General features: G+C 39.8%; 1 protein-coding gene across 12 annotated transcripts in view; it reads right to left on the bottom strand.

Annotated features, from left to right (window-relative positions):
• The window catches only part of celf6 (CUGBP Elav-like family member 6), a 187,837-nt gene that overhangs the window by 162,001 nt on the left and 6,966 nt on the right, over window positions 1-18,870 (bottom strand). For all 12 annotated transcript variants that reach the window (XR_013293851.1, XR_013293852.1, XM_077563750.1 and 9 more), the window contains exon 2: window positions 10,173-10,255. Coding sequence is in view for 10 of the 12 variants with exons in the window: in XM_077563750.1 (XP_077419876.1) it covers window positions 10,173-10,255 (83 nt within the window). In the remaining 2 variants the exon portion in view is untranslated. The remainder of the gene's footprint in view (window positions 1-10,172; window positions 10,256-18,870) is intronic.

Genomic DNA, 18,870 nt, shown 5'->3' with positions numbered 1-18,870 from the left:
CAAAGACATCGACCAACGATAAAGAGCACATTGATGACGACGATGATCATCATCGATGATGATGGTGGTGACTCCGAGGTTGACGCCGAAGTTGGAAGCGCTGACGCGGCGGCTATGACGACGTTATAATGGTTCGCGGGCGAGCGATGCTGACACCGGAATACACGGAGCACAACGCTCAGGCGGACGTTCAATCGGACGACGAAGAGTGCCCCGTGTCCAATGCATATTCATCGGAGGAGTGTGTACAGTCTGCTACTCGCTATTCATTCCCCGGAAAAAAAGTCCGTCAAGAAAGTGTAATGTCTGCACGCGAAACGGACAAAGCGAAAGTGAAACTAATCTGGTGTGCGAATCCTGGTCCCTCTCCTTGCATGCAGGAGAGCGTTATAAAAAGAAAAACTGTATTTGAAACATCCACATAATTGTAACTAGTGCCACAGTTGCACACATTTGTAAATAGTTTGCGAAATTGTTTTGTCAAATTGTTACACTGTTGAATGGAAATAAACATAATTTGCAAACTAAAAACACTTTTTCATTGTTGGTGAAAGCGTTTTACAGAAGTAAAGTACTATTTAGGTGTTTGTGGCATCATTCATGGACAAAAAGAAGTGTACAATTCACTAGAGTGCATGAAATAACATCGTTTCACAAAAAGCTCTTTTTCTCCGCTTTTTGTTTCAAAACAGAGAATTTCGGTGAAAGTAACCATTTTGTATTGTTGATTTCTGAAGAACGGAATAAGGTAGAAACAAACATTTTTTTTATGATGAAAGATGAGAGTCCAATCTTTCATTTGGTAGTATGTGTGTTTCCATAGTCCAAACACAACATTTTCTGTGGACCTTGAAAGATCAGTCAAAATGCTTAAATCGGCTGGCACTGGCGACATCCCGTTTCTGAAAACGTCTGGCAGTCAAAGAGTTAAAAGGGAAGTCAAGTAAAAAAAAAAAAAATGTCATGTTCGCTCCTATTAATCTAAACACGCTATTTGTTTATGAATCACAGACTTCCATATGAATAGGAATGGGAATTTAATAGAAAATTGCACAAAATCAGATCATGTTCATATAACATGACGCTTTGTTAGCATTCCTAAGCTTGCAAAACAATCTTAGCAACACACAAGCAATTGTGGACAATTGGACATGGTGTTGTAATATTGTGTTGTAATAAAATTATATTTTTTGAGAATGCTGAGAACAAAAGTAATGAACCATACAAAAAATAACTGCATCATATTAGAAGTAGAATATTTCGAAATGGATGTGTTGTATTTTTTTCTCAAACTCAAACTCCCGATGTACGGAAATATTTGAAGATCTTTTCAAAGTGTTTATTGTATGTTGTTTTGATACATGGAAGAAAACGTTTCTTTTTTTTTCTTTAAATAACCCCTTAATAATATTTTTTATTTTGTGATTAATCGCGAGCTACTTATTAAAGCCATGCGATTAATTAAAATTACAATTTTTGATAGACTTGTTTCTTTATCTTGCTGGGAGTGGATTAAGGAATTTACTTTTCAATTCATTCAGACCTGCTAATCTTTCACACAAATTATCAGCAGTTTTTTCATCTTATTGCATGATATATTATTTTTATATGCCCAATAAAAAGGAATAAAATGTAATAAACTGTTACATACAAAAACTGCTTTTTCCTGTAAAAGTTTGATGTGCTTAAGGAAAGAAATACGAACACACACTGTAGTTGGCATGTAGTGTAGTGTACAGTGTGACTCATATGAGCCCACCATCAGCAGTTATTCCCCGTGCAATAAAACAGGCAGACTAACTAATGGAACCACCCACACACAAAGCATACTTCTTTTTTTTCTTTTTTCTTTTAAATCTCACACACACAACTTTCACAAACAACACACAGATGCACACACGCGCTTCGTCCCAGCCCACTCATTGCTCGTTATGCAGCGTTCTTTTTTTATTTTTTTATGTTGTATGTTGCGGCCGCTCGCTGTGCCGCCGCACAAACTGACTTCCCGAACAGACTTCCTCCCAATTACCGTTTGACTTTCCCGCCATTTCTCCTTGTCTGCCCTCCTGTCTTTAATCAGCACGTAAACAAGCGCAAGGTCATTGTCTTCCTTTTACTATGAACGGCGGGAGATAAGAGGAACGTGCATGTGGTTAATCCTTCGGACAAGCTGATGGAGGAGTTTGTCCCGGTGATGCTGTGCTCATAATTATGTTTCATATTTTCTTTCTCTCATTGTGACTCAGCAGTTTACCAAACAATCTCACTGGCGCGTTAGCATGGATGCTGCTAGCATGTCTCAGATTCAAGAGATTCTGGGTTCACCTTAATCAGCAAGTTTATTTCCAGCCGGAAAAGAAATAAAAAGTCCTTATTTTTCATATTTATTGACAACCGGCTGATCTTGCTGCAGCACGGGCTTTGATTTTTAATTGCTTGAGGAAGTGGACTCTCCCAGCTGGCAGCCCGGCTTAGAAGCAGCGGCCCAGCCCGAGCAAAAGTAAAGTTACGAAACTTCGAAGCGTTCCTTCCTGGAACGATGACAGCACCCACACTCTCATTTCCATTCATCGCTATTTGTCAGCCTTCTCCCCGCTCTTTCGCTCTCGCTCTCTCTCTGTGAAGCGGGGATGTTAACAATGCTGTCCCCCCTACATTTACCAGTTCTGCCTCATTACAGCTAAAGAAGCAGCTAAATTAGTGCAGGAGAGCGTGCACCTGTCAGCCAGGGGAAGAGAGGGTGGCGACGAAGGGGAGGGAAGGTAAAGGAAGCGCTTACTTGAACACGCTTATTAACCAAACCCGGCCGGCTTCTCATCTTCCAGCGTCTGCTTCATTATTAGCGACGTTTCTACAGCAGAGGCAATATTTGCTGACCGATCAAAAGTGTCTGGCCCAGTTTTTTTTTTTATTATCTTGAAAGATTTAGTCGATAATCCCTTCTTAATTTGTCCCTGCGGTCATTTCGGGGGGGAAAAGGAAGGTCGGTCTCATAAGCGCAGGGTAAGAACTTGTCATAAATTAACCTGCTGCGACCCTGCTTCTTTATGCAAGGACATTACATGTGGGCTTTTCTATCTCGCAATCAGAATCCTTTTTAATATTTTAATGCCAGGACAGTACAGCACAAAAATGGGATGATTCGGAGATAATGTAAAATAAATTGAAAATTAAAAAAAAAAAAGAGAGAGATGCTATAATTTATTTGAGAGAATTTGTTTTCTATACGACAGTATAAGTAAGGTTTCCCTTACAGTTTTTGCTAAATAAAAAAATTCCGATCAAGTACAATTTCTAGTCTTTGCTTCTGAGGCATAATTCTCGTAACGTCCAGTCTCACGAGATCTTGTAATTCTTCTAAAATCTCATGAAATGTTCCTGCAAGAAGATGGACACCAACAGTTGTTAGCAAAACATCCATGGTGTTGTTTCGATTAGTTTAATCCAGTGTGTCTCAATTATTTTTTGTTGTGCCCTCCCCAAGGAGAAGAAAATATTTCGCGCCCCCGCCATCCTTCCACCGCAACTATAAATAGCAAAATGTTTCTACAAAATTGTTATAAGTACATCTCTGGTGAGTAGCGAATACCGCCACCTACTGTAGTGGAGGTGCAATTACACTTTATTCGAGTATGGCCAAAGAACATAAAAAATGGCCCTTGAGGTCACAGTTGGCATCGCACATCATTCATGCTACTAACTAGTCTGTGTCAGCAAAACACTTAATGTTGTCTCTGTTTTGTACCTCTACCAAGGCTTCATACTTCCTTAGCATAGCCATTAAGTTTTATCAGCTTTCTGTCCAATGGTGTAGAAAGAGAGAGTATGTGGAAATAGAAACATTGGTCTTGTTCATTTCCGCATTTGTTTAACCCAAGAGGATTTACTGTACGGGCTCTATATCGTTTCCAGCCCGAGAGTTCTTCAGCCTCGAAGCCTATAAAACCGCTATCTGTCCCCCTCGTCTGTCCAGTACTTTGGGGCTGCCACATTTACTGGCTGCCTCTAAAAATCAACTGTTTTGTCATAAAAAAATAAAATAAAAATAACAGTCATGCCCCCTCCCCCATCCATTTTTTGTCAGGATTACCATTTAACACTCTCCAATGTTGAAAATTAATTAATTAATTTCTGCACAATAAGGAGAGCCACCGGCCACATAACAGGGGACAATGCCGAATTCGTACCGTAATTGTGAGTCCATTCGCTCCCGAAATAGGCGGAATGGCTCTGCACAGCGCGACGACGGAGTAAATGCCTTCATCCCGCTGGGATAAGAAAGACAATAGGCCATTTTAATTTCTTTTCTAAAGCGGACAGTAGAAGGGAAATGATACCGACTTAATTGATGATTAGGAGAGCACAGGGATCGTTTGGAGAGTTCTCGCATCCAGTTTCTCAACATTTTTTTTCTTTTTTTAAACTGGACCTTTTGTAGCATAATTGCCACTGCTCAGGGGGCTCCGGGGGTGGAATAATCTCACACTAAGGACAAATTGATCAGCAGCAGACACAATTAGTCCCATAAAAGGATACATAAAGGATTTGTGGTGTCCAAGTAAAGAGGAAAAATGGATCTACTGGAGCTCTGTGTAAAACATACACCTGGAAGCCTGTAGACAAGAAACCTGACACTGCATGTTTCATTGTGCTAAATCATGGATGTTAAATCACAGCTAAAATTATTAACAATCCTCTTTTCAGTTTTGATAAAATTGCTCCCATAAGGCAAGATGAATGACATTAGGTTTTGTTTTGTTGTGGTTTTTATCTATTTATTTATTTTATTTTTTGAGGGGGGCCCTTTAACATTAAGTTGATTTAAAAGTTTGTTTGTTTTTCTCACACATTTTGGGAACCACGCAAAATACTAGATCAGAAATTTTAATCCATCAATCAGGACATTTAGTACTTATCCACTTTGGTGTGGCTAGGCATGGTCCGATTGCCGGTTTGGCGGTTTACCGTGGTTTTAAAAGTCAAGCATTCAATAACCTCTAATACTGGCTATAACTGGCAATGAGCTCTTCTTTTCTTTTTTGAGAGGACTTCAAATCAGGGCACAGTTTGATTGGCTGCCTGCCATCCCTTTGAAGTTAATAGCCTCTAATTATTGTATTTCTCCTTCTCAGTGCGTAACTGTGGAGGAAAGGAGCAAGACGGGACACTACAAACACAGATGCCTTTTTTTGCTCTGCTTAATGTGCACTGTCCCTAAAAAATTTTTGTAAAATACAACATAAAAAAATGCCAGCTGGTACTAGTTAGCCCCAAGAACATCATGAGTAGCCCATTAACTTAACATGATACATGTTTCTTGTACATTAAATATTCTATATTTTGTTAAAAAATCTAATTGATTGTATTAAATAAATTAAAAAAAGTTTATCTACAGAAATATATTTAAAAACAAAAAACTAAAACATCATTTTATATAAGGATCATTCACCCAACCTGTTCTATGTTGACAGGAGCATGTTATTTTTATTTGTATGTTTTTTATAATGAATGAAAATAAGTAAGATTATATAGCCAAAATACGACAATTACAATGACATTTGGAAATACAGTAGCACACATGCCAAGAGCTCTTCAGCAAGCGCACATGATTACAGGAGCTGTGGGACGACACCCAATCTCCTCCTGACCCCATTTTCGTATGATGCATACATGAGTCAATCTTTGGAATTTTCCATGGTGGGGGGAAGAAGAAAAAAAGCAACCCCGAGATTTTGGGACACATTTCCCCCTGCGGTGTGCTCATTTGGCGGTTTCATCATCAACACAGCAGACAGGTGCTGATTATAGTTCCCCCAGCTTCCCACCACAACAAAGACAACTCTACATGTATGAGAACTCATCACATTACACAGAGTATGAAGTGAGGCAAGGGGGTGGAAGTAAAAGCAGAAGAGATATTATGCATGATGGGAGGAGGAAGACAGACAAAGAGAAGCCGTTTTTTTTTTAATCCCCCAACATTATAATTGGCTTTTGGGCTTCACTCGCACCCAATTAGCATGCTTGTTACACGCAAACACTAGCAGCTAATTGGCCCGAGAGGAGAGGGTGGCGTGGCCCCCGAGAGGAGAGAGCAGCATTCATTTGAAGATTAGCTCCTCCAATGTCAGGAGGGTGTTTGGCAAACACTTGTAAGAAACATTTCAGTGCAGCGGCAACTGCAAATATTAGTTACACTTCCGTGCCGCCTTTATGGCCAGATGGCGTTGCGAATGAGAGGATATGATTGTTGTAGAATGTTTGGGCAATCAAAAAGGCATTGGGACTTACTTGGAGGGGGAAATAGACTTCAAACATGTCAAATGTGTTTTATTCTTAGCATTTTCGTTATCAGTCACACAAACCTGTAGTTACGTATCGCCCCATACATTCTATGTAGATCACCGAGAAGAAGAAAGAAGCTTGCTAACTCAGTGCTAATGTCCTTGTGGTCCTTTGAGAGATATATTCACCAAAATAGATATAAAGGTTTTCACATAGCATACCAAGCAATACTGCAGTTGTGGCTTGGGTAAAACTACAGTTATCAGTAGAGCTGGTATACTAATGCAACAGCAGAGCCCAACTCAAGACACGCTTAGGACCGCCCCCTCATTTGAATAACATTTCGACCTGACAGAGCATCTGCAGCATGAAATAAATAAATGTGAGAGCAGAGCGGTTTTATTGATTGCTTGGTATTTAATTCTATTTATTTATTTATTTGTGTATTTATTTAGACATTTATTTGTATATTTATTTGTATTTTTTGAATCTCGTTTTTAGTTTTGCATTTATTTTTACTTTTATTTATTTATTTAGGGATATATATATATAGAGAGAGAGAGAGAGAGAGATAACTTGTTTTTATTTCATTTATATTTTTTTTATATTAAATGTTTTAATTCTACTTTTTATATCCATTTTTATTTTCACTTTTAGTCATTTATTTATTTTTAATTTGGGCAGTTTTGAGTGAGAGACAGAAAATGCAGAAACATTTTAAAACATTATATACTACACTGTTGAATACATTAATTATTCATTCAACACTGTTCATGATGGTCTTTACATAAAACTCATCAAATAACGCTAATGAAGTTTGCTGCAAAAGAACCAGCATCATTCCCACTTGTGCGATTCCCACAACAGTGCGAGATTAAGTAAATAAGATTAAGGAAAACTTGAAGAATCTCAGCCAGTATGGCAATGATGTAATAATCGTGACTTCCTGCAAATTTCAGCACACACACTCAAACACGCACACGTACATGCACACTGTATATATCTGCTTCTTTTCCATCTCAGTGTTTGGCCCAAAGTTGCCTCAAATATTGTGAGAGGCGTGCAAAGTGCTAATAAGAAAATAGCACAGCACAGCACCAATTTCTAAATAGAGAAGTATGATGAGAGAAACTTGTATTAAATGAGATTATGAGGCCATTTCCGGTTACATTCAGTGGCTCTTTTCATAACGTATTAAACTAATATTATTGGAAGGTAATATTGACAAAATGTATCCGTCATCAAAGTATACAAAAAATGTGGATTTTACTCTAGATATTTAGACATGACTCGGAAGGAAAGGCACTTGTACACGATTAAACTTTTATTTTAAAAAAAGAAAAAGAAAAAACATGGAAACAAAAACATATCGACTAGGTTATTTGCATGTAGCGTACCCAAACAAGGCCAATTTCACACTGTTCTCCCAACAAAATTAGCGTATGGGAGGTGTAACAGTAGAGTTGGTGCTTATTTTTCTTTGATATCAGTTTCTGAATGTGTCAGCGTAAACATCAATTTTGCTTAGATCTAAAGCATGAAAATTTTGCAAATAAACTTCAACAGACGCTCGCCCCATATACCACCATATACACGAGACAACAAAATAGGGAAAGTCTGAGGCGCACACAGATTTTTCAGATCTTAAAAGATTGTTTATCGGTTACAGACCCCCACACATAAAGACTAAAAATCCGTTTTTGGTCGTACTCTCTGTGGTGTGCTACGATTAGCTGTATAATCACAGATGTCCCCCAAGGTAGAAATCTCATGTGATCTAAGACAGCGATAGATAAGTAACAGACATTCGATTCCAAAAAGCGCTGGAAATAATCAGTCGGGGTGCTTCTTTGATTGGCTACATTCTGTTGACATCACAGTTCATGAAGTCATTAGCAGTTTCTCAATTCAGTTCTTACGTCCTTGTGATCTTGTGAAACGTCAACAGTCGCGGCTCAAGTACTGCTCCAATTGAAATTACGAATAAACCTGGAACGTAAGGAACACTCGGATGGTGTTCTTGTCAGTTAGCTCAAACCAAAGATGCATCGATTGGTTATTTAGGAAGACCGTACTTGGCCAGTTCACAAGACTTTATTCTGCGTTCTTCATATTGACAATCTGCCATTGACTCAGGAGGACGGCGGCTCTCTCCACATATATGAGAACTGTTTGTCAGAAATATTGGACACATTTAATATTTAAGATTCTTGGCCTATCCTATTATCGGGGAAAAATATACTCCTAACATACCTCAGACAGAAGTGCAACATTATTTCATGGGATAATTTTTAAAAGCGTCCTTAGACGGGATGAGGCAAAACAGGGACAAAAACAGAACAAAAGTCTTTATGTATACCAGACCTTAGATGGCCATTGTGTACTGGCTTTAAAATTTATGCATCATTTAGTAGGACGAAAGGGGAAAAGTTTTTAAAAAATGAGTTAATGCTCCATAGATCAGTCAAGTAGCATGCTAGCTTAAACTTGCTAACTAACTCCGAGTATAATAACATCTGGAGGTTATAGTAGAGCTGCCAATCACACTAAAATCACTGCTGGTTATTTTCATTTCACAAAATGTTCAATGACAGGCGGGAGTGTGGGGAAAAAAGGCTTTTGTGTTGACTGACAACCACACACAAGCAGACTCAATCATGCTCTGTAAGGAGAAGCCACTGAAGCGCCGACCATCTCAAAGCATCAGGCCAGGACAATAACAATCAGGCTTGTCGAGAAGTCCTCTCGTCTTTTCTCCCCATGTTTATGGCCTTACTTTTACAGCACACACACACAAACACAGAGAAGGTCAGGACATCTTTATTAGCCCTCAGTGTGCAGCCTGAGCTCTGCATGAGATTGCAGGACTGACCCCTCACTGAGCTGTGTACAGGGCCAATGTTTACCCAAAGCTGGCAGAGCAGGCCATTAACCTCTTTTGAGATAGAAGACAAACAAGAGTGTCCCGTCTTGAGGCCAATAAAGACAGAAACCATCATGACAATCATCTCATTATAAAGCCACATGGGGTGGGGAGATTGGGCAGCAGAAGCGAGTCCCCCCCGCCCCCTCCCAGGGGTGTTCTTGGGCTGCGGGTTGAAGTACCTGCGATACGCTGCTGAGTGCAAACATGTGATTAACCCAAAAGCAGGAGAGAGACGACCCCCTCCCCAAGTCCATCAAACACCTCTGGCCCCCTTCTTTGCACACAATTGGTTTTGGTCCCCAACCTCCTCCAGCCCCCTGGTGGTTTAAGATCCCACGGCTCTGATTAAAGCCTCAACCTGGCAGGGAGGCTAAAAGTGGGGGTTGGGTGGCGTCTCCTCCTTTAAGACTCGCGGGCGTAATTCAATCACACCTCGATAATTCCCCTGATGCGGTGTCCTCGCGCGAGTGCAGACACACAACCCGCATCGAGGGCGGCTGAAAGAGGCACTTTTTTTTTTATTTAACCTTTTTCGTCATTCATCCATTTGAATTGGGAAGTTATCCATTCGCTGAACACAAGACGGAGGGAGGACGAAGGGAGAAAATAAATGAGAACAAAAACAGCAGATGGCGATAAAGACGGTTAAAATAATTGTTTATACTTACTGTTTGATTATATGTGATAATGAGAGAGGGATTCCTCAAGGCAATTAGTGTTTGCGGCTGCCATATTGTGAGAGGACGTGGGGAAGGACGGATGTTATGAAGCAGCGCTGATCAAATATCTTCACTCTGATCATTTAGTGTAAGAGCCCACAAGGTGAGGTAGACCGCTCCTACTTATGCGGGTGACATAGCTCGATGTTTTTATAAGTCGCCATGTCAACCTGGCCAACCGGGGACTCTGGGAGGGTTTCGGCCCGAGGTTCACGGACGATAAGGCGGGAGGATAAACTTACCCCTGGCAGAGTCTTCTGTTCATGGAGGGCGCTCTGGGCTTTCAGTGCTGACTCTCTGGCACAGTATGTAAGAAAGGCACATCCTGCACAGAAAAGAAAAATATTATTCCAACATTTCAAGGACTGGATCAAAAATCAAGAATGCACTTTGCAGCATTGTCATCAAATTTGTCAAGCCCTGCCACAAATAGCGAAAATTTTTAATTAATTAACGCCCTTTCTATGTCCTAAAATAGCCTATATTAAAAGTTTAACCCATAACAATACATACCACAAACTGTGATCCCAAAACTGTTTCATATCATTTCAAACTCATCTTACAACATTTAACTGAAAAAAATGGTTGATTTAGAGAAAATGTGCGTGTGCATGCGTGAGGCGAAGACTCTCCGTCACTTTGAATAGCAACCCAGGCTAAATTTGCACACATATTATTATTATTATTACTAAGAAGAAGAAGAAGAAGAAGAAGAAGAAATACACATTTAATTAAAATTAATGTAAATCAGATATTGCTTTTGAATTGGGGTTCAATATAATTATTTTATTGATTATTAATAATTCCTATCATTCTCCAAAGGGGAAGCCAAAATTTATTTTATAATAATATGTTTTATGTGCCTCCATTAGTATAAATATGGCATTCTGATTAATATTGTGTTTAAGGAATATGAATTAAGCAGCAGAATCCACCTGTTTTTATCTACCTGAGGGGGCGGCCGTTTTGCCACTTGCTGTCAATTGAAAATGACATCACAGTTTCTAATGGCTCAGGTAACGACTAATCACGGCTCACCTGTGACGTTCTCAAGCTCCAATCCACAAATGCAAGAGTAATCGGAACGTTGTGTTTAGACTAGCGAAGACACATAGAATATATTTTTGTAAAGGTCGACTTCTCCCTGAAATTAATGAAATCCAAAGAAAGAAATTATCAGTAGTATCAAACTGATTTATACTTTTTGTCCGTCTTTTTTTTTCTTCCTAAATCTATGTGTGCTCCTCCCTAAGAGCATAGTCTGGGGCTGTTTTTGTTACAGCCATAGATTGTATGACACAAAAGGGCAAGTTATACTAGAAATGTCTCACATCTCTGCTGGTGAGTCACACTGCTGATTTTTGACCCCCTCATAACTTCATATAACGAGCTTAAGCTTTATTTATAACTCCATACTGGGTCAAACTAGATCTGGCTTTTTTCCCCCCCTTTGTAGTTTCAAACACATGAGTCATTATATAAGATAGAGAAAAAAACAGCTGTGACATGAAACTTGCATCCTGAGACTTGTCAGCCAAAAAAAAAAAAAAGTTGCAGGAGGTAAACATGCACGGATAAACAAGGCGCTAACAAATGTGCGACAGCTTCCGTCAGGGAGCGTGTCGTGTGTGTTGGGTGCACATCTGACAGTGGGTGACCCCATTCAGCTTGAGGTTTTGCACCGTGCAGCATAATTTCCCATTACTACATGTCACAGTGGCTGCCAAGCATTCCCACGAGAGAAGAAGGAGCACAACACACACACACACATGCGCCAACACGCACACACGGCGATGATAACCCGCTCACAGCATATAGTCGCCCCCGAAGCCGAGCAACTGGCACCCGGCCAAGAGCGCTCCCTTTCACGACAACCTTCACCCGCTACCGGGCACTTAGTCAGGAGGAAAAATCACCCCGGGAGACACTGATGAAACAGCATGCCGTACGAGCAAAGCGGAAAAAGTTTGGGAGGCACCCAGGGGGGGGAGGAAAACGATCTTCATCCTCCTCCACGTTACAAAACTGTGAGTCGAGGCCTCGGGATGAGGCGGGGTGGGCGTGTCGGCGTCTCGGGAGGCGATTTCCGGCTCTTGGTGTCACACGTGCTTCGCTTTGACAAACACAAGCAATAATAAGATGATTGGAAACGCATCAAAGGGCGCGCCTCACTTCAGGGGTGGGAATTCAACCCGGGAATAACAAACAAACCCGTAAATATCAGCGTGCCATGCCGATGAGGGGATTCACATGTTGATCACTGATGAAAATGTCATGTCAGGCAGCTCAAATTGCTCAAAAGACCAAGAGCGCCCCGCAAATTTTAAAGCTTGACAGCAGATGGTTACGTTGAAGGTAGCACAGGTTGGGTTTGAGCAATAAACATACAGTAACTATATGCTTTACTGCAAAATAAAGCACTTTAAAGGTTAAAGTACCACTGATTGTCACGCCCATCTTTACCTGATAAAAATGCACAAAGTGCCTCGCGCTGTTCAACATTCAACAAAGAAGCGGTGAGTAATTCTGCGAGAACAGAATTAATTGCAGCGTCCATTCGTCTGTTAGGTTTGTCTGTTTGTCCCACCCGCCATCGACGCTTCTTGGTTTCGTCCTGCTCTAAACAACACCTGATTGGTCCAACCTAAAAAAAAGGTCGGCTGCGGTGCAAGATGTATTCTCCGGAGTTTGTGGACCCACAAATACCGCGAGAATTCAGTTTGCTGACAAGGTTAGCGTCTGACATACATATTTGTTTTAGACAAACTATTAGGGTCATTTTTTTTCTCCCCGTTTGGAATTATGCAAGTAATTAACTGATTAGAAAAAGAGGAGGATGAGAGCGTGCAGTGGATCAAAAAATGAGAAAGACATCCTTATAACATTAAATGTAGAAAGAATTTGGCGGGGGAAAAATGTTGATTAAAAGATAAGTGATTAATCATGATTAATCAACATTCAATCAATCAACAATCTGATTTAAAAAATAAAATTGTTTGACAGCTGTAATTTGTTCACAATGTTTTGTCATTGTGTTAAATTGGTCTGGAAAAAAAAGGGTATCGAACATCAACATAACAATGTCCTGATAGCATATCATTCCAAATCAATTGAACTTTAAGCCCTGGATGTAATTAACTCTAAATGCTTTTGAGACCTTCTCTGAATCTTCATTAAAAATTCAAAGCATTCTTGATTTAATATACAACAGCAATTCCAGAACATTCCCTCCACTATACCACAAACCATATCTATTATCATTTTCCTACCTCTTATGTCACTTTCAATTCTTCTTGTATGAAGTATTTACATTTTCAGACCATCTGCAAGGCTTCCAGTGAGATTCATGTCCATTATGTTCTGTGGTTCTGCTTGTGGTATCTTAAACCCAAAGGACTCTGATTGAGAAGGCTTGTTTTGGGAAGTGATGGGAAGAGAAGGGACATTTAAGTGGAGTAGAGCAGCTGGCGGCAGGTTGTCGCTGTCAGCGTAAAACGTGTGAATTGACTAATGACGATGCCTCAGCAACAACTGACACGTCGGGATGAATTCCAACAGGTAAATATGTATCCTGTGATGATAATATATATTAGTTGTGGAAAGGTCACATCTGGCTGTCAGTGTTGGAGCTGTGCTTCTTTTTTTGTCCTTATTGAATCTCATTACATAGTACTCTTGGTAATAATAATAATAATAATAATGGGATTTTTAAGTCATAAAGTCATATAAAATCCACATGGTATTGCTCATGATAACACAAGACCTCCGCATTGAAAGCATCTGGAATTCTTGTATATAATATTATTAATTTGATAATTAATAATTTAAAAAATAATTATTATTATTAAGAATAAAAATAATTATCATTAATAAAAAATAAAAAATAAAAAAATGTAATAATTCTGAGTAATAAATTTGACCAAAAGTCAAAATCTGAAGAAATCAAGTATCCAGCACAAGTAGTCATTGTCATATAAATCAGCGAGATATAAATCCCCCAGATGTGATTGCAGCCATAAAATGTTAACTAACTCTCTCTGCAAAATGACAAAAATTAAATTATCCCTCTCTACATCCTCGTGGCTCAATTATACAGTAGACTGGATTATGCTACCCAATACGTTAGAATGTTGGTTTATTAAAAAAACGATCTTATTTGGATCAAACAATTCAAGCTAATTAGGCGAAAACCTAATTTAGTGTCAGTACTTGTTGCCTGCTTCCGATTGGGGATTATTTGGGCCAATTCTCACGGTCATGTTTGTGACCTCCAATTTTTTTTTTCTTCTAAACATTTTCACCAGGTTGCACACGTTTTAAAATTTTACATGTTTAGGCCCTCAAAAGACAACATACTCATCATATGCAAATTAATAAACAGTGAGTCCAACATGGTTTAATATTGTACTGATAAAAATAAATGGTGAATAGTGAGGAGTACTTCAACACAATGTTTTATTTCTTTTTCTATTTTGGATTTAATGTAATTCACTTTTTTCTCCATTTATTTGAGTAACATCAAGTTAAAAAAACAAATAATTTCAACAAAAGCTATCCAAAGGTGGTACTCAAAAGGAGTAGGTAGAAGTTCAGAGAACTTATAATGATCCTACCCCTTATTTTCCACTATTTAGTAATACATATTTCTCGTAAGACAGAACCTTAAACTGGGGGGAAGGGGGGAGAACAAAAGAAGACACTTGTTATTCTTGATTCCAAACTAAAAATAATCACTTAATTGTATAAGCATATGTTGGAAAGGCTCTCTCAGCTACCAGATGCAATAAAAAGCAGTATTTCACGTCAATATTGAAAGTTTGTGAAGCAATTAGACGTGAAAGTTGGTGGCGTTAAATGGACAAAGGCTGGGAAATGAGGGATATAAAGTGTGGCGGTTGTTCAACAGAGGAAGTGGCGGCGTCCTGTGATGAGCAGGTTAAGTGGGGTGGGGACAATTTACTTTTCCATCATTCCAACGAAAGTCCCACAAATTGTATTTAAATGGGAAAGTGAAGTAGTTCCAACATGATTTGTTTGATTACTTTCAAAATGTTCCTTCCTAATAGCTTGTTTTTCAAAATGGAAACTAAGTATGAACTCGCAATTACAACCATGCAGACACAGTAGTTAGTAATTACATTGTATATGTTTTTGTAAAGACAGCAGGTGTCCGTAATTGAAATTGAAATTTGCTTAAGTAACATATAAAGACCCATTTGTTTGGCTTTTTGCAGTATTCTCCGGGCGGAGAAGGTAATGCAAATGAAAGCAATAGAAAGGAAACATTGGGTCTCTTTGGGTTGTATCAAACCTTTTGGCCATAAAAAGTGTTGTAATCGGATTACTTTCTTTCAATACCGAGTAATCCAACGCGTTCTAATTTCCAAACAAGTAATTTGATTAAAGTTCACGTGTAACAACATGTGTAAGCGCTCGGAGTCCGGCCAAAACAATGGAAGAAGCAGGAGGAGCTCCACAAACGGGTGCATTGCCATTACTTTGCGTTTTTGTCCAGTAAAGATGACTGAAAGATTTTACTTTGACAATGAAGTAATCAGTAATGTACTAGGCACGAGCCTTTTCCCCTCCCGCTCCCTAACGTCTTCCCTTTTTAATCTCAGGGCGCTGATTAGCGAGTACCAAAAGGCCTGTCTCCCTCTGTTGATCATTGTTTTTCATGTTTCTTGGATGGTTTGAGCATGTACAGTGTCAATAAAGATTCATTCTTTAATTCAAAATCTCAAGGTCCAGTTAATCATGGAAGGATCGCTCGGAAAGTTTTTGTTTTTTTTCCACATTTCACTAATAGTAGTCATCTATTTATACTTGCATGACCTTTAAGAATGTTAAGCCGTTAGTTAAATTACTTTTACGATGATGCCCCATGATGGTCTGATCAGTAGTTTTTCATTTTCAGCTATTTCCTCTGGGAAAATTGTGACATTAAAACAAACTGGATGTCGGCGAGGTTCCACTTTACTTAGATACACCTTTTCACATCCTTTCCTGTCATCTTTCCCTGCCCTTAGCAAGCTTTTTTGGTACCCAAGTTGCAAAAAACACAGTATGTTTGTTTTTAGGATTTTTAGACAAATATTGAAAAGGATGAAGGCATCAGGTGGATAGTGTTTATTAGTAAACAGGAATCAGCACTTTAGTATTCCAGTTTATTGTAGATGTATCTTACTAGTGGTTGTTATTGTTGTGACTTTCATCTTGTCCCATTTGGGGTCATGACTGTGAGTCACTCAAATGATTTGTTTGGCACAGTTTAGCGTGGAATGCCCTTTCTGATGCAAACTACTTATTTTTTATTTGGGTGGTTGGGTACTCACTCGAACACTGGCCGGGAATCAAAGCAGTAGCATCTACTACTACGCTATGTACTAGGGTTGCCACACATACGGACGTACTACAAAGTCACTTGGTGAACGGTTCTATAAAAAGCCACCATGTCTCGATATAGAATATATACCATCTTGTTAAATTTTTTAGGTCAAATTGATGTAGAAATGTGACATCTGAAATTCCCCCGCTGTGTTTCTCTCTGCACTCTTTCATTGTGATTTCCCTGGCTTCCGTGAAAAGGCAGAACTGAAATTACCGTAATAACAGTAACTGTTGACATTTTTCAGATAGGACAAACGGTGCCAGCATTACGGTAATGTCGCTGGCAGCGAGCTCTGTGACAAAGCGTTCCACAGTAGTACAGGGGACATTCTTAGACTACAGAATGAAGAAAATCAAATTAGCAAAAAAGTTGCCAGCTAATTCTTGTAAAATCCCGGTACATTACTGTATTTTTTTTTTACAAGTATTTGCTGTATATAAATTACAGTTACTTATTGTACTAAAGTTGCCAGTAAAATCCTGTAAATACATAATGTAGTATGTCGTTGTAAAATCCATCCATCCATTTTCTTAACCGTTTATTCCTCGAAAGGGTCGCTGGCTACGGGCAGTAGGCAGGGTACACCCTGAACAAGCGGCCAGCCAATTGCAGGGCACACAGAGACGAACAACCATCCACACTCCCAATCACACCTAGAGACAACGTAGAGTGCTCAATTAACCGTAATGTGGGAGGAGACCGGAGAACCTGGAGAAATCCAACACAGGCACAGGGTTGGGAGGGTTACTTTTAAAATGTAATCCATTACAGTTACAAGTTAACTGCTAAAAAAAAAAAATGTAGTTAGTAACGTAATCCAAGTACCATAATATTAAAGTAATGTACCTCCTACTTTTGGATTACTCCAATATTGAGTATGCTCTTGAAGACAAAATAAAAATAAATATCACCACAATATATATTATATACAATGTGCCCCTGCTATTTGCAGGTGATAGAGACCCGGGCAGCCTACAAATAGCAAAAATCCATGTGTAATTAAAAAGCATGTCAGCTATTGATTGATTGATTGATTGATTGATTGATTAATTGATTGATTGATTGAAGGCCATTTGCTGTTTTCGAACTGTCACTGAAAGCAACCACACCTGGATGGATGGATGGGTGGATAGTCAGTCATCCAATGAGGATGACGATGTGTAACATCAACTGCAAAATTAACTTTTATCCCAGTCACAAGTTTAGCCGTATATATGTTGTGTATGATGTTAGTGAATAGTGAATTGGTGGGAGGAAGATTTGTTTGGAAGGTGTAACTCACATTATGGTTGTAGGCTAGCGGGCTAGCTAGCAAGAAGCTACAGCGCGTAGCATGCCTCTGGACTCTCAGGTCAAACTTTCGCTCCGAGTAAGTTCCAGTGAATACCGGTCGTCATTTCCTCCTCCCGTCCGTGAAGCTTTTTCAAAATGCCCGCGTGTGGAGGACACTACTCGTTCCCACCTCCCCGACTTGTAGCAACGGTCTCACTCGCGCTGGCGTGCACGCGCTCTCTCTCGCTCTGTGCTTCTCTCCCTCTCTCTCTCTCTCTCCCTCTCTCTCTCTCTCTCTCTCTCTCACTCTGCCTCGCTCTCTCCCTCTCTCCTGTCCCTCTCCCTCCCGTAGTTGCTGTAAAATATACATTATTTTACCGCTAATTATACAGCAAATTACTGTACTTTGTTTTGATCAATAATGCACTTTGTTTTACCCATAATGCATTGCTGTATTCAGTTAAATACTGTAAAATAAAAATAAAAAAAACATGAAAATGCTGTAATTTGTTTCCTGTAGATTTGACAGAAATTTGTTACAATGTATGTACTGTCTGTAGTAGTTAGTTGCCGACCGTTATATACTGTATTAACCGTATTCTTCTTAAATGGCCGTGACCGACTCATGGCCGCTGAGATCCAGACGTTCACGAGACGGTGATGCGGCGCCCGTGGAGTGTTTTTACATCATTCAGTCTAGAACAATCTGTTCCGGGCATTATAACGCGAGCGGTCTGGTTCGCACACAGTTCACTTGACTGCAACATACATGACCCATCACTCGCCACGCTTCCAGTTTTAGCGCTGCCGTCTGTCAATCACCGAATCAAAAAGTAGCACCAACTAAACATTCCATGCGGTGACTTTTTTTGAAAGGTGATATTTTATTAATGGTACGCCTACGAGGGTTTTATGTTCGGTTCTTGGTGTATTTATAGCATGCGTGGACCCTCCAATGAGCGCACAATGGATGAGGACATTTAGGCTCTCTTTGTATGTGCTCCTCCTGTGATGTGCTGTGCGGTGCGGCTCCTCTCAGCATCGCAGACGGATTGATAAATAACGCTACTCAAGCAAAGGATTTGCCCCCCGCCATCATTCAGCATGTCTGAGGGGCGCACACGGGCTCCATGGCTGACACTAAGTGTTATGATAATGTAGTGTCGGGCCAAAATGATGGATGTTCAACAGCGCAACCTGGTCTGACGAGCGCCATGCCCTCGAGGAGTGTGAAGTCTACCCCCCCCCCCCCCCCACACACACACACACACACACAC

The sequence above is a fragment of the Vanacampus margaritifer genome, chromosome 4, assembly GCF_051991255.1.
Source record: "Vanacampus margaritifer isolate UIUO_Vmar chromosome 4, RoL_Vmar_1.0, whole genome shotgun sequence".
Lineage (NCBI taxonomy): Eukaryota > Metazoa > Chordata > Actinopteri > Syngnathiformes > Syngnathidae > Vanacampus > Vanacampus margaritifer.
The sequence above is the reverse complement of the archived record's forward strand: the minus strand, read 5'-3'. Positions and strand labels throughout refer to the sequence as shown.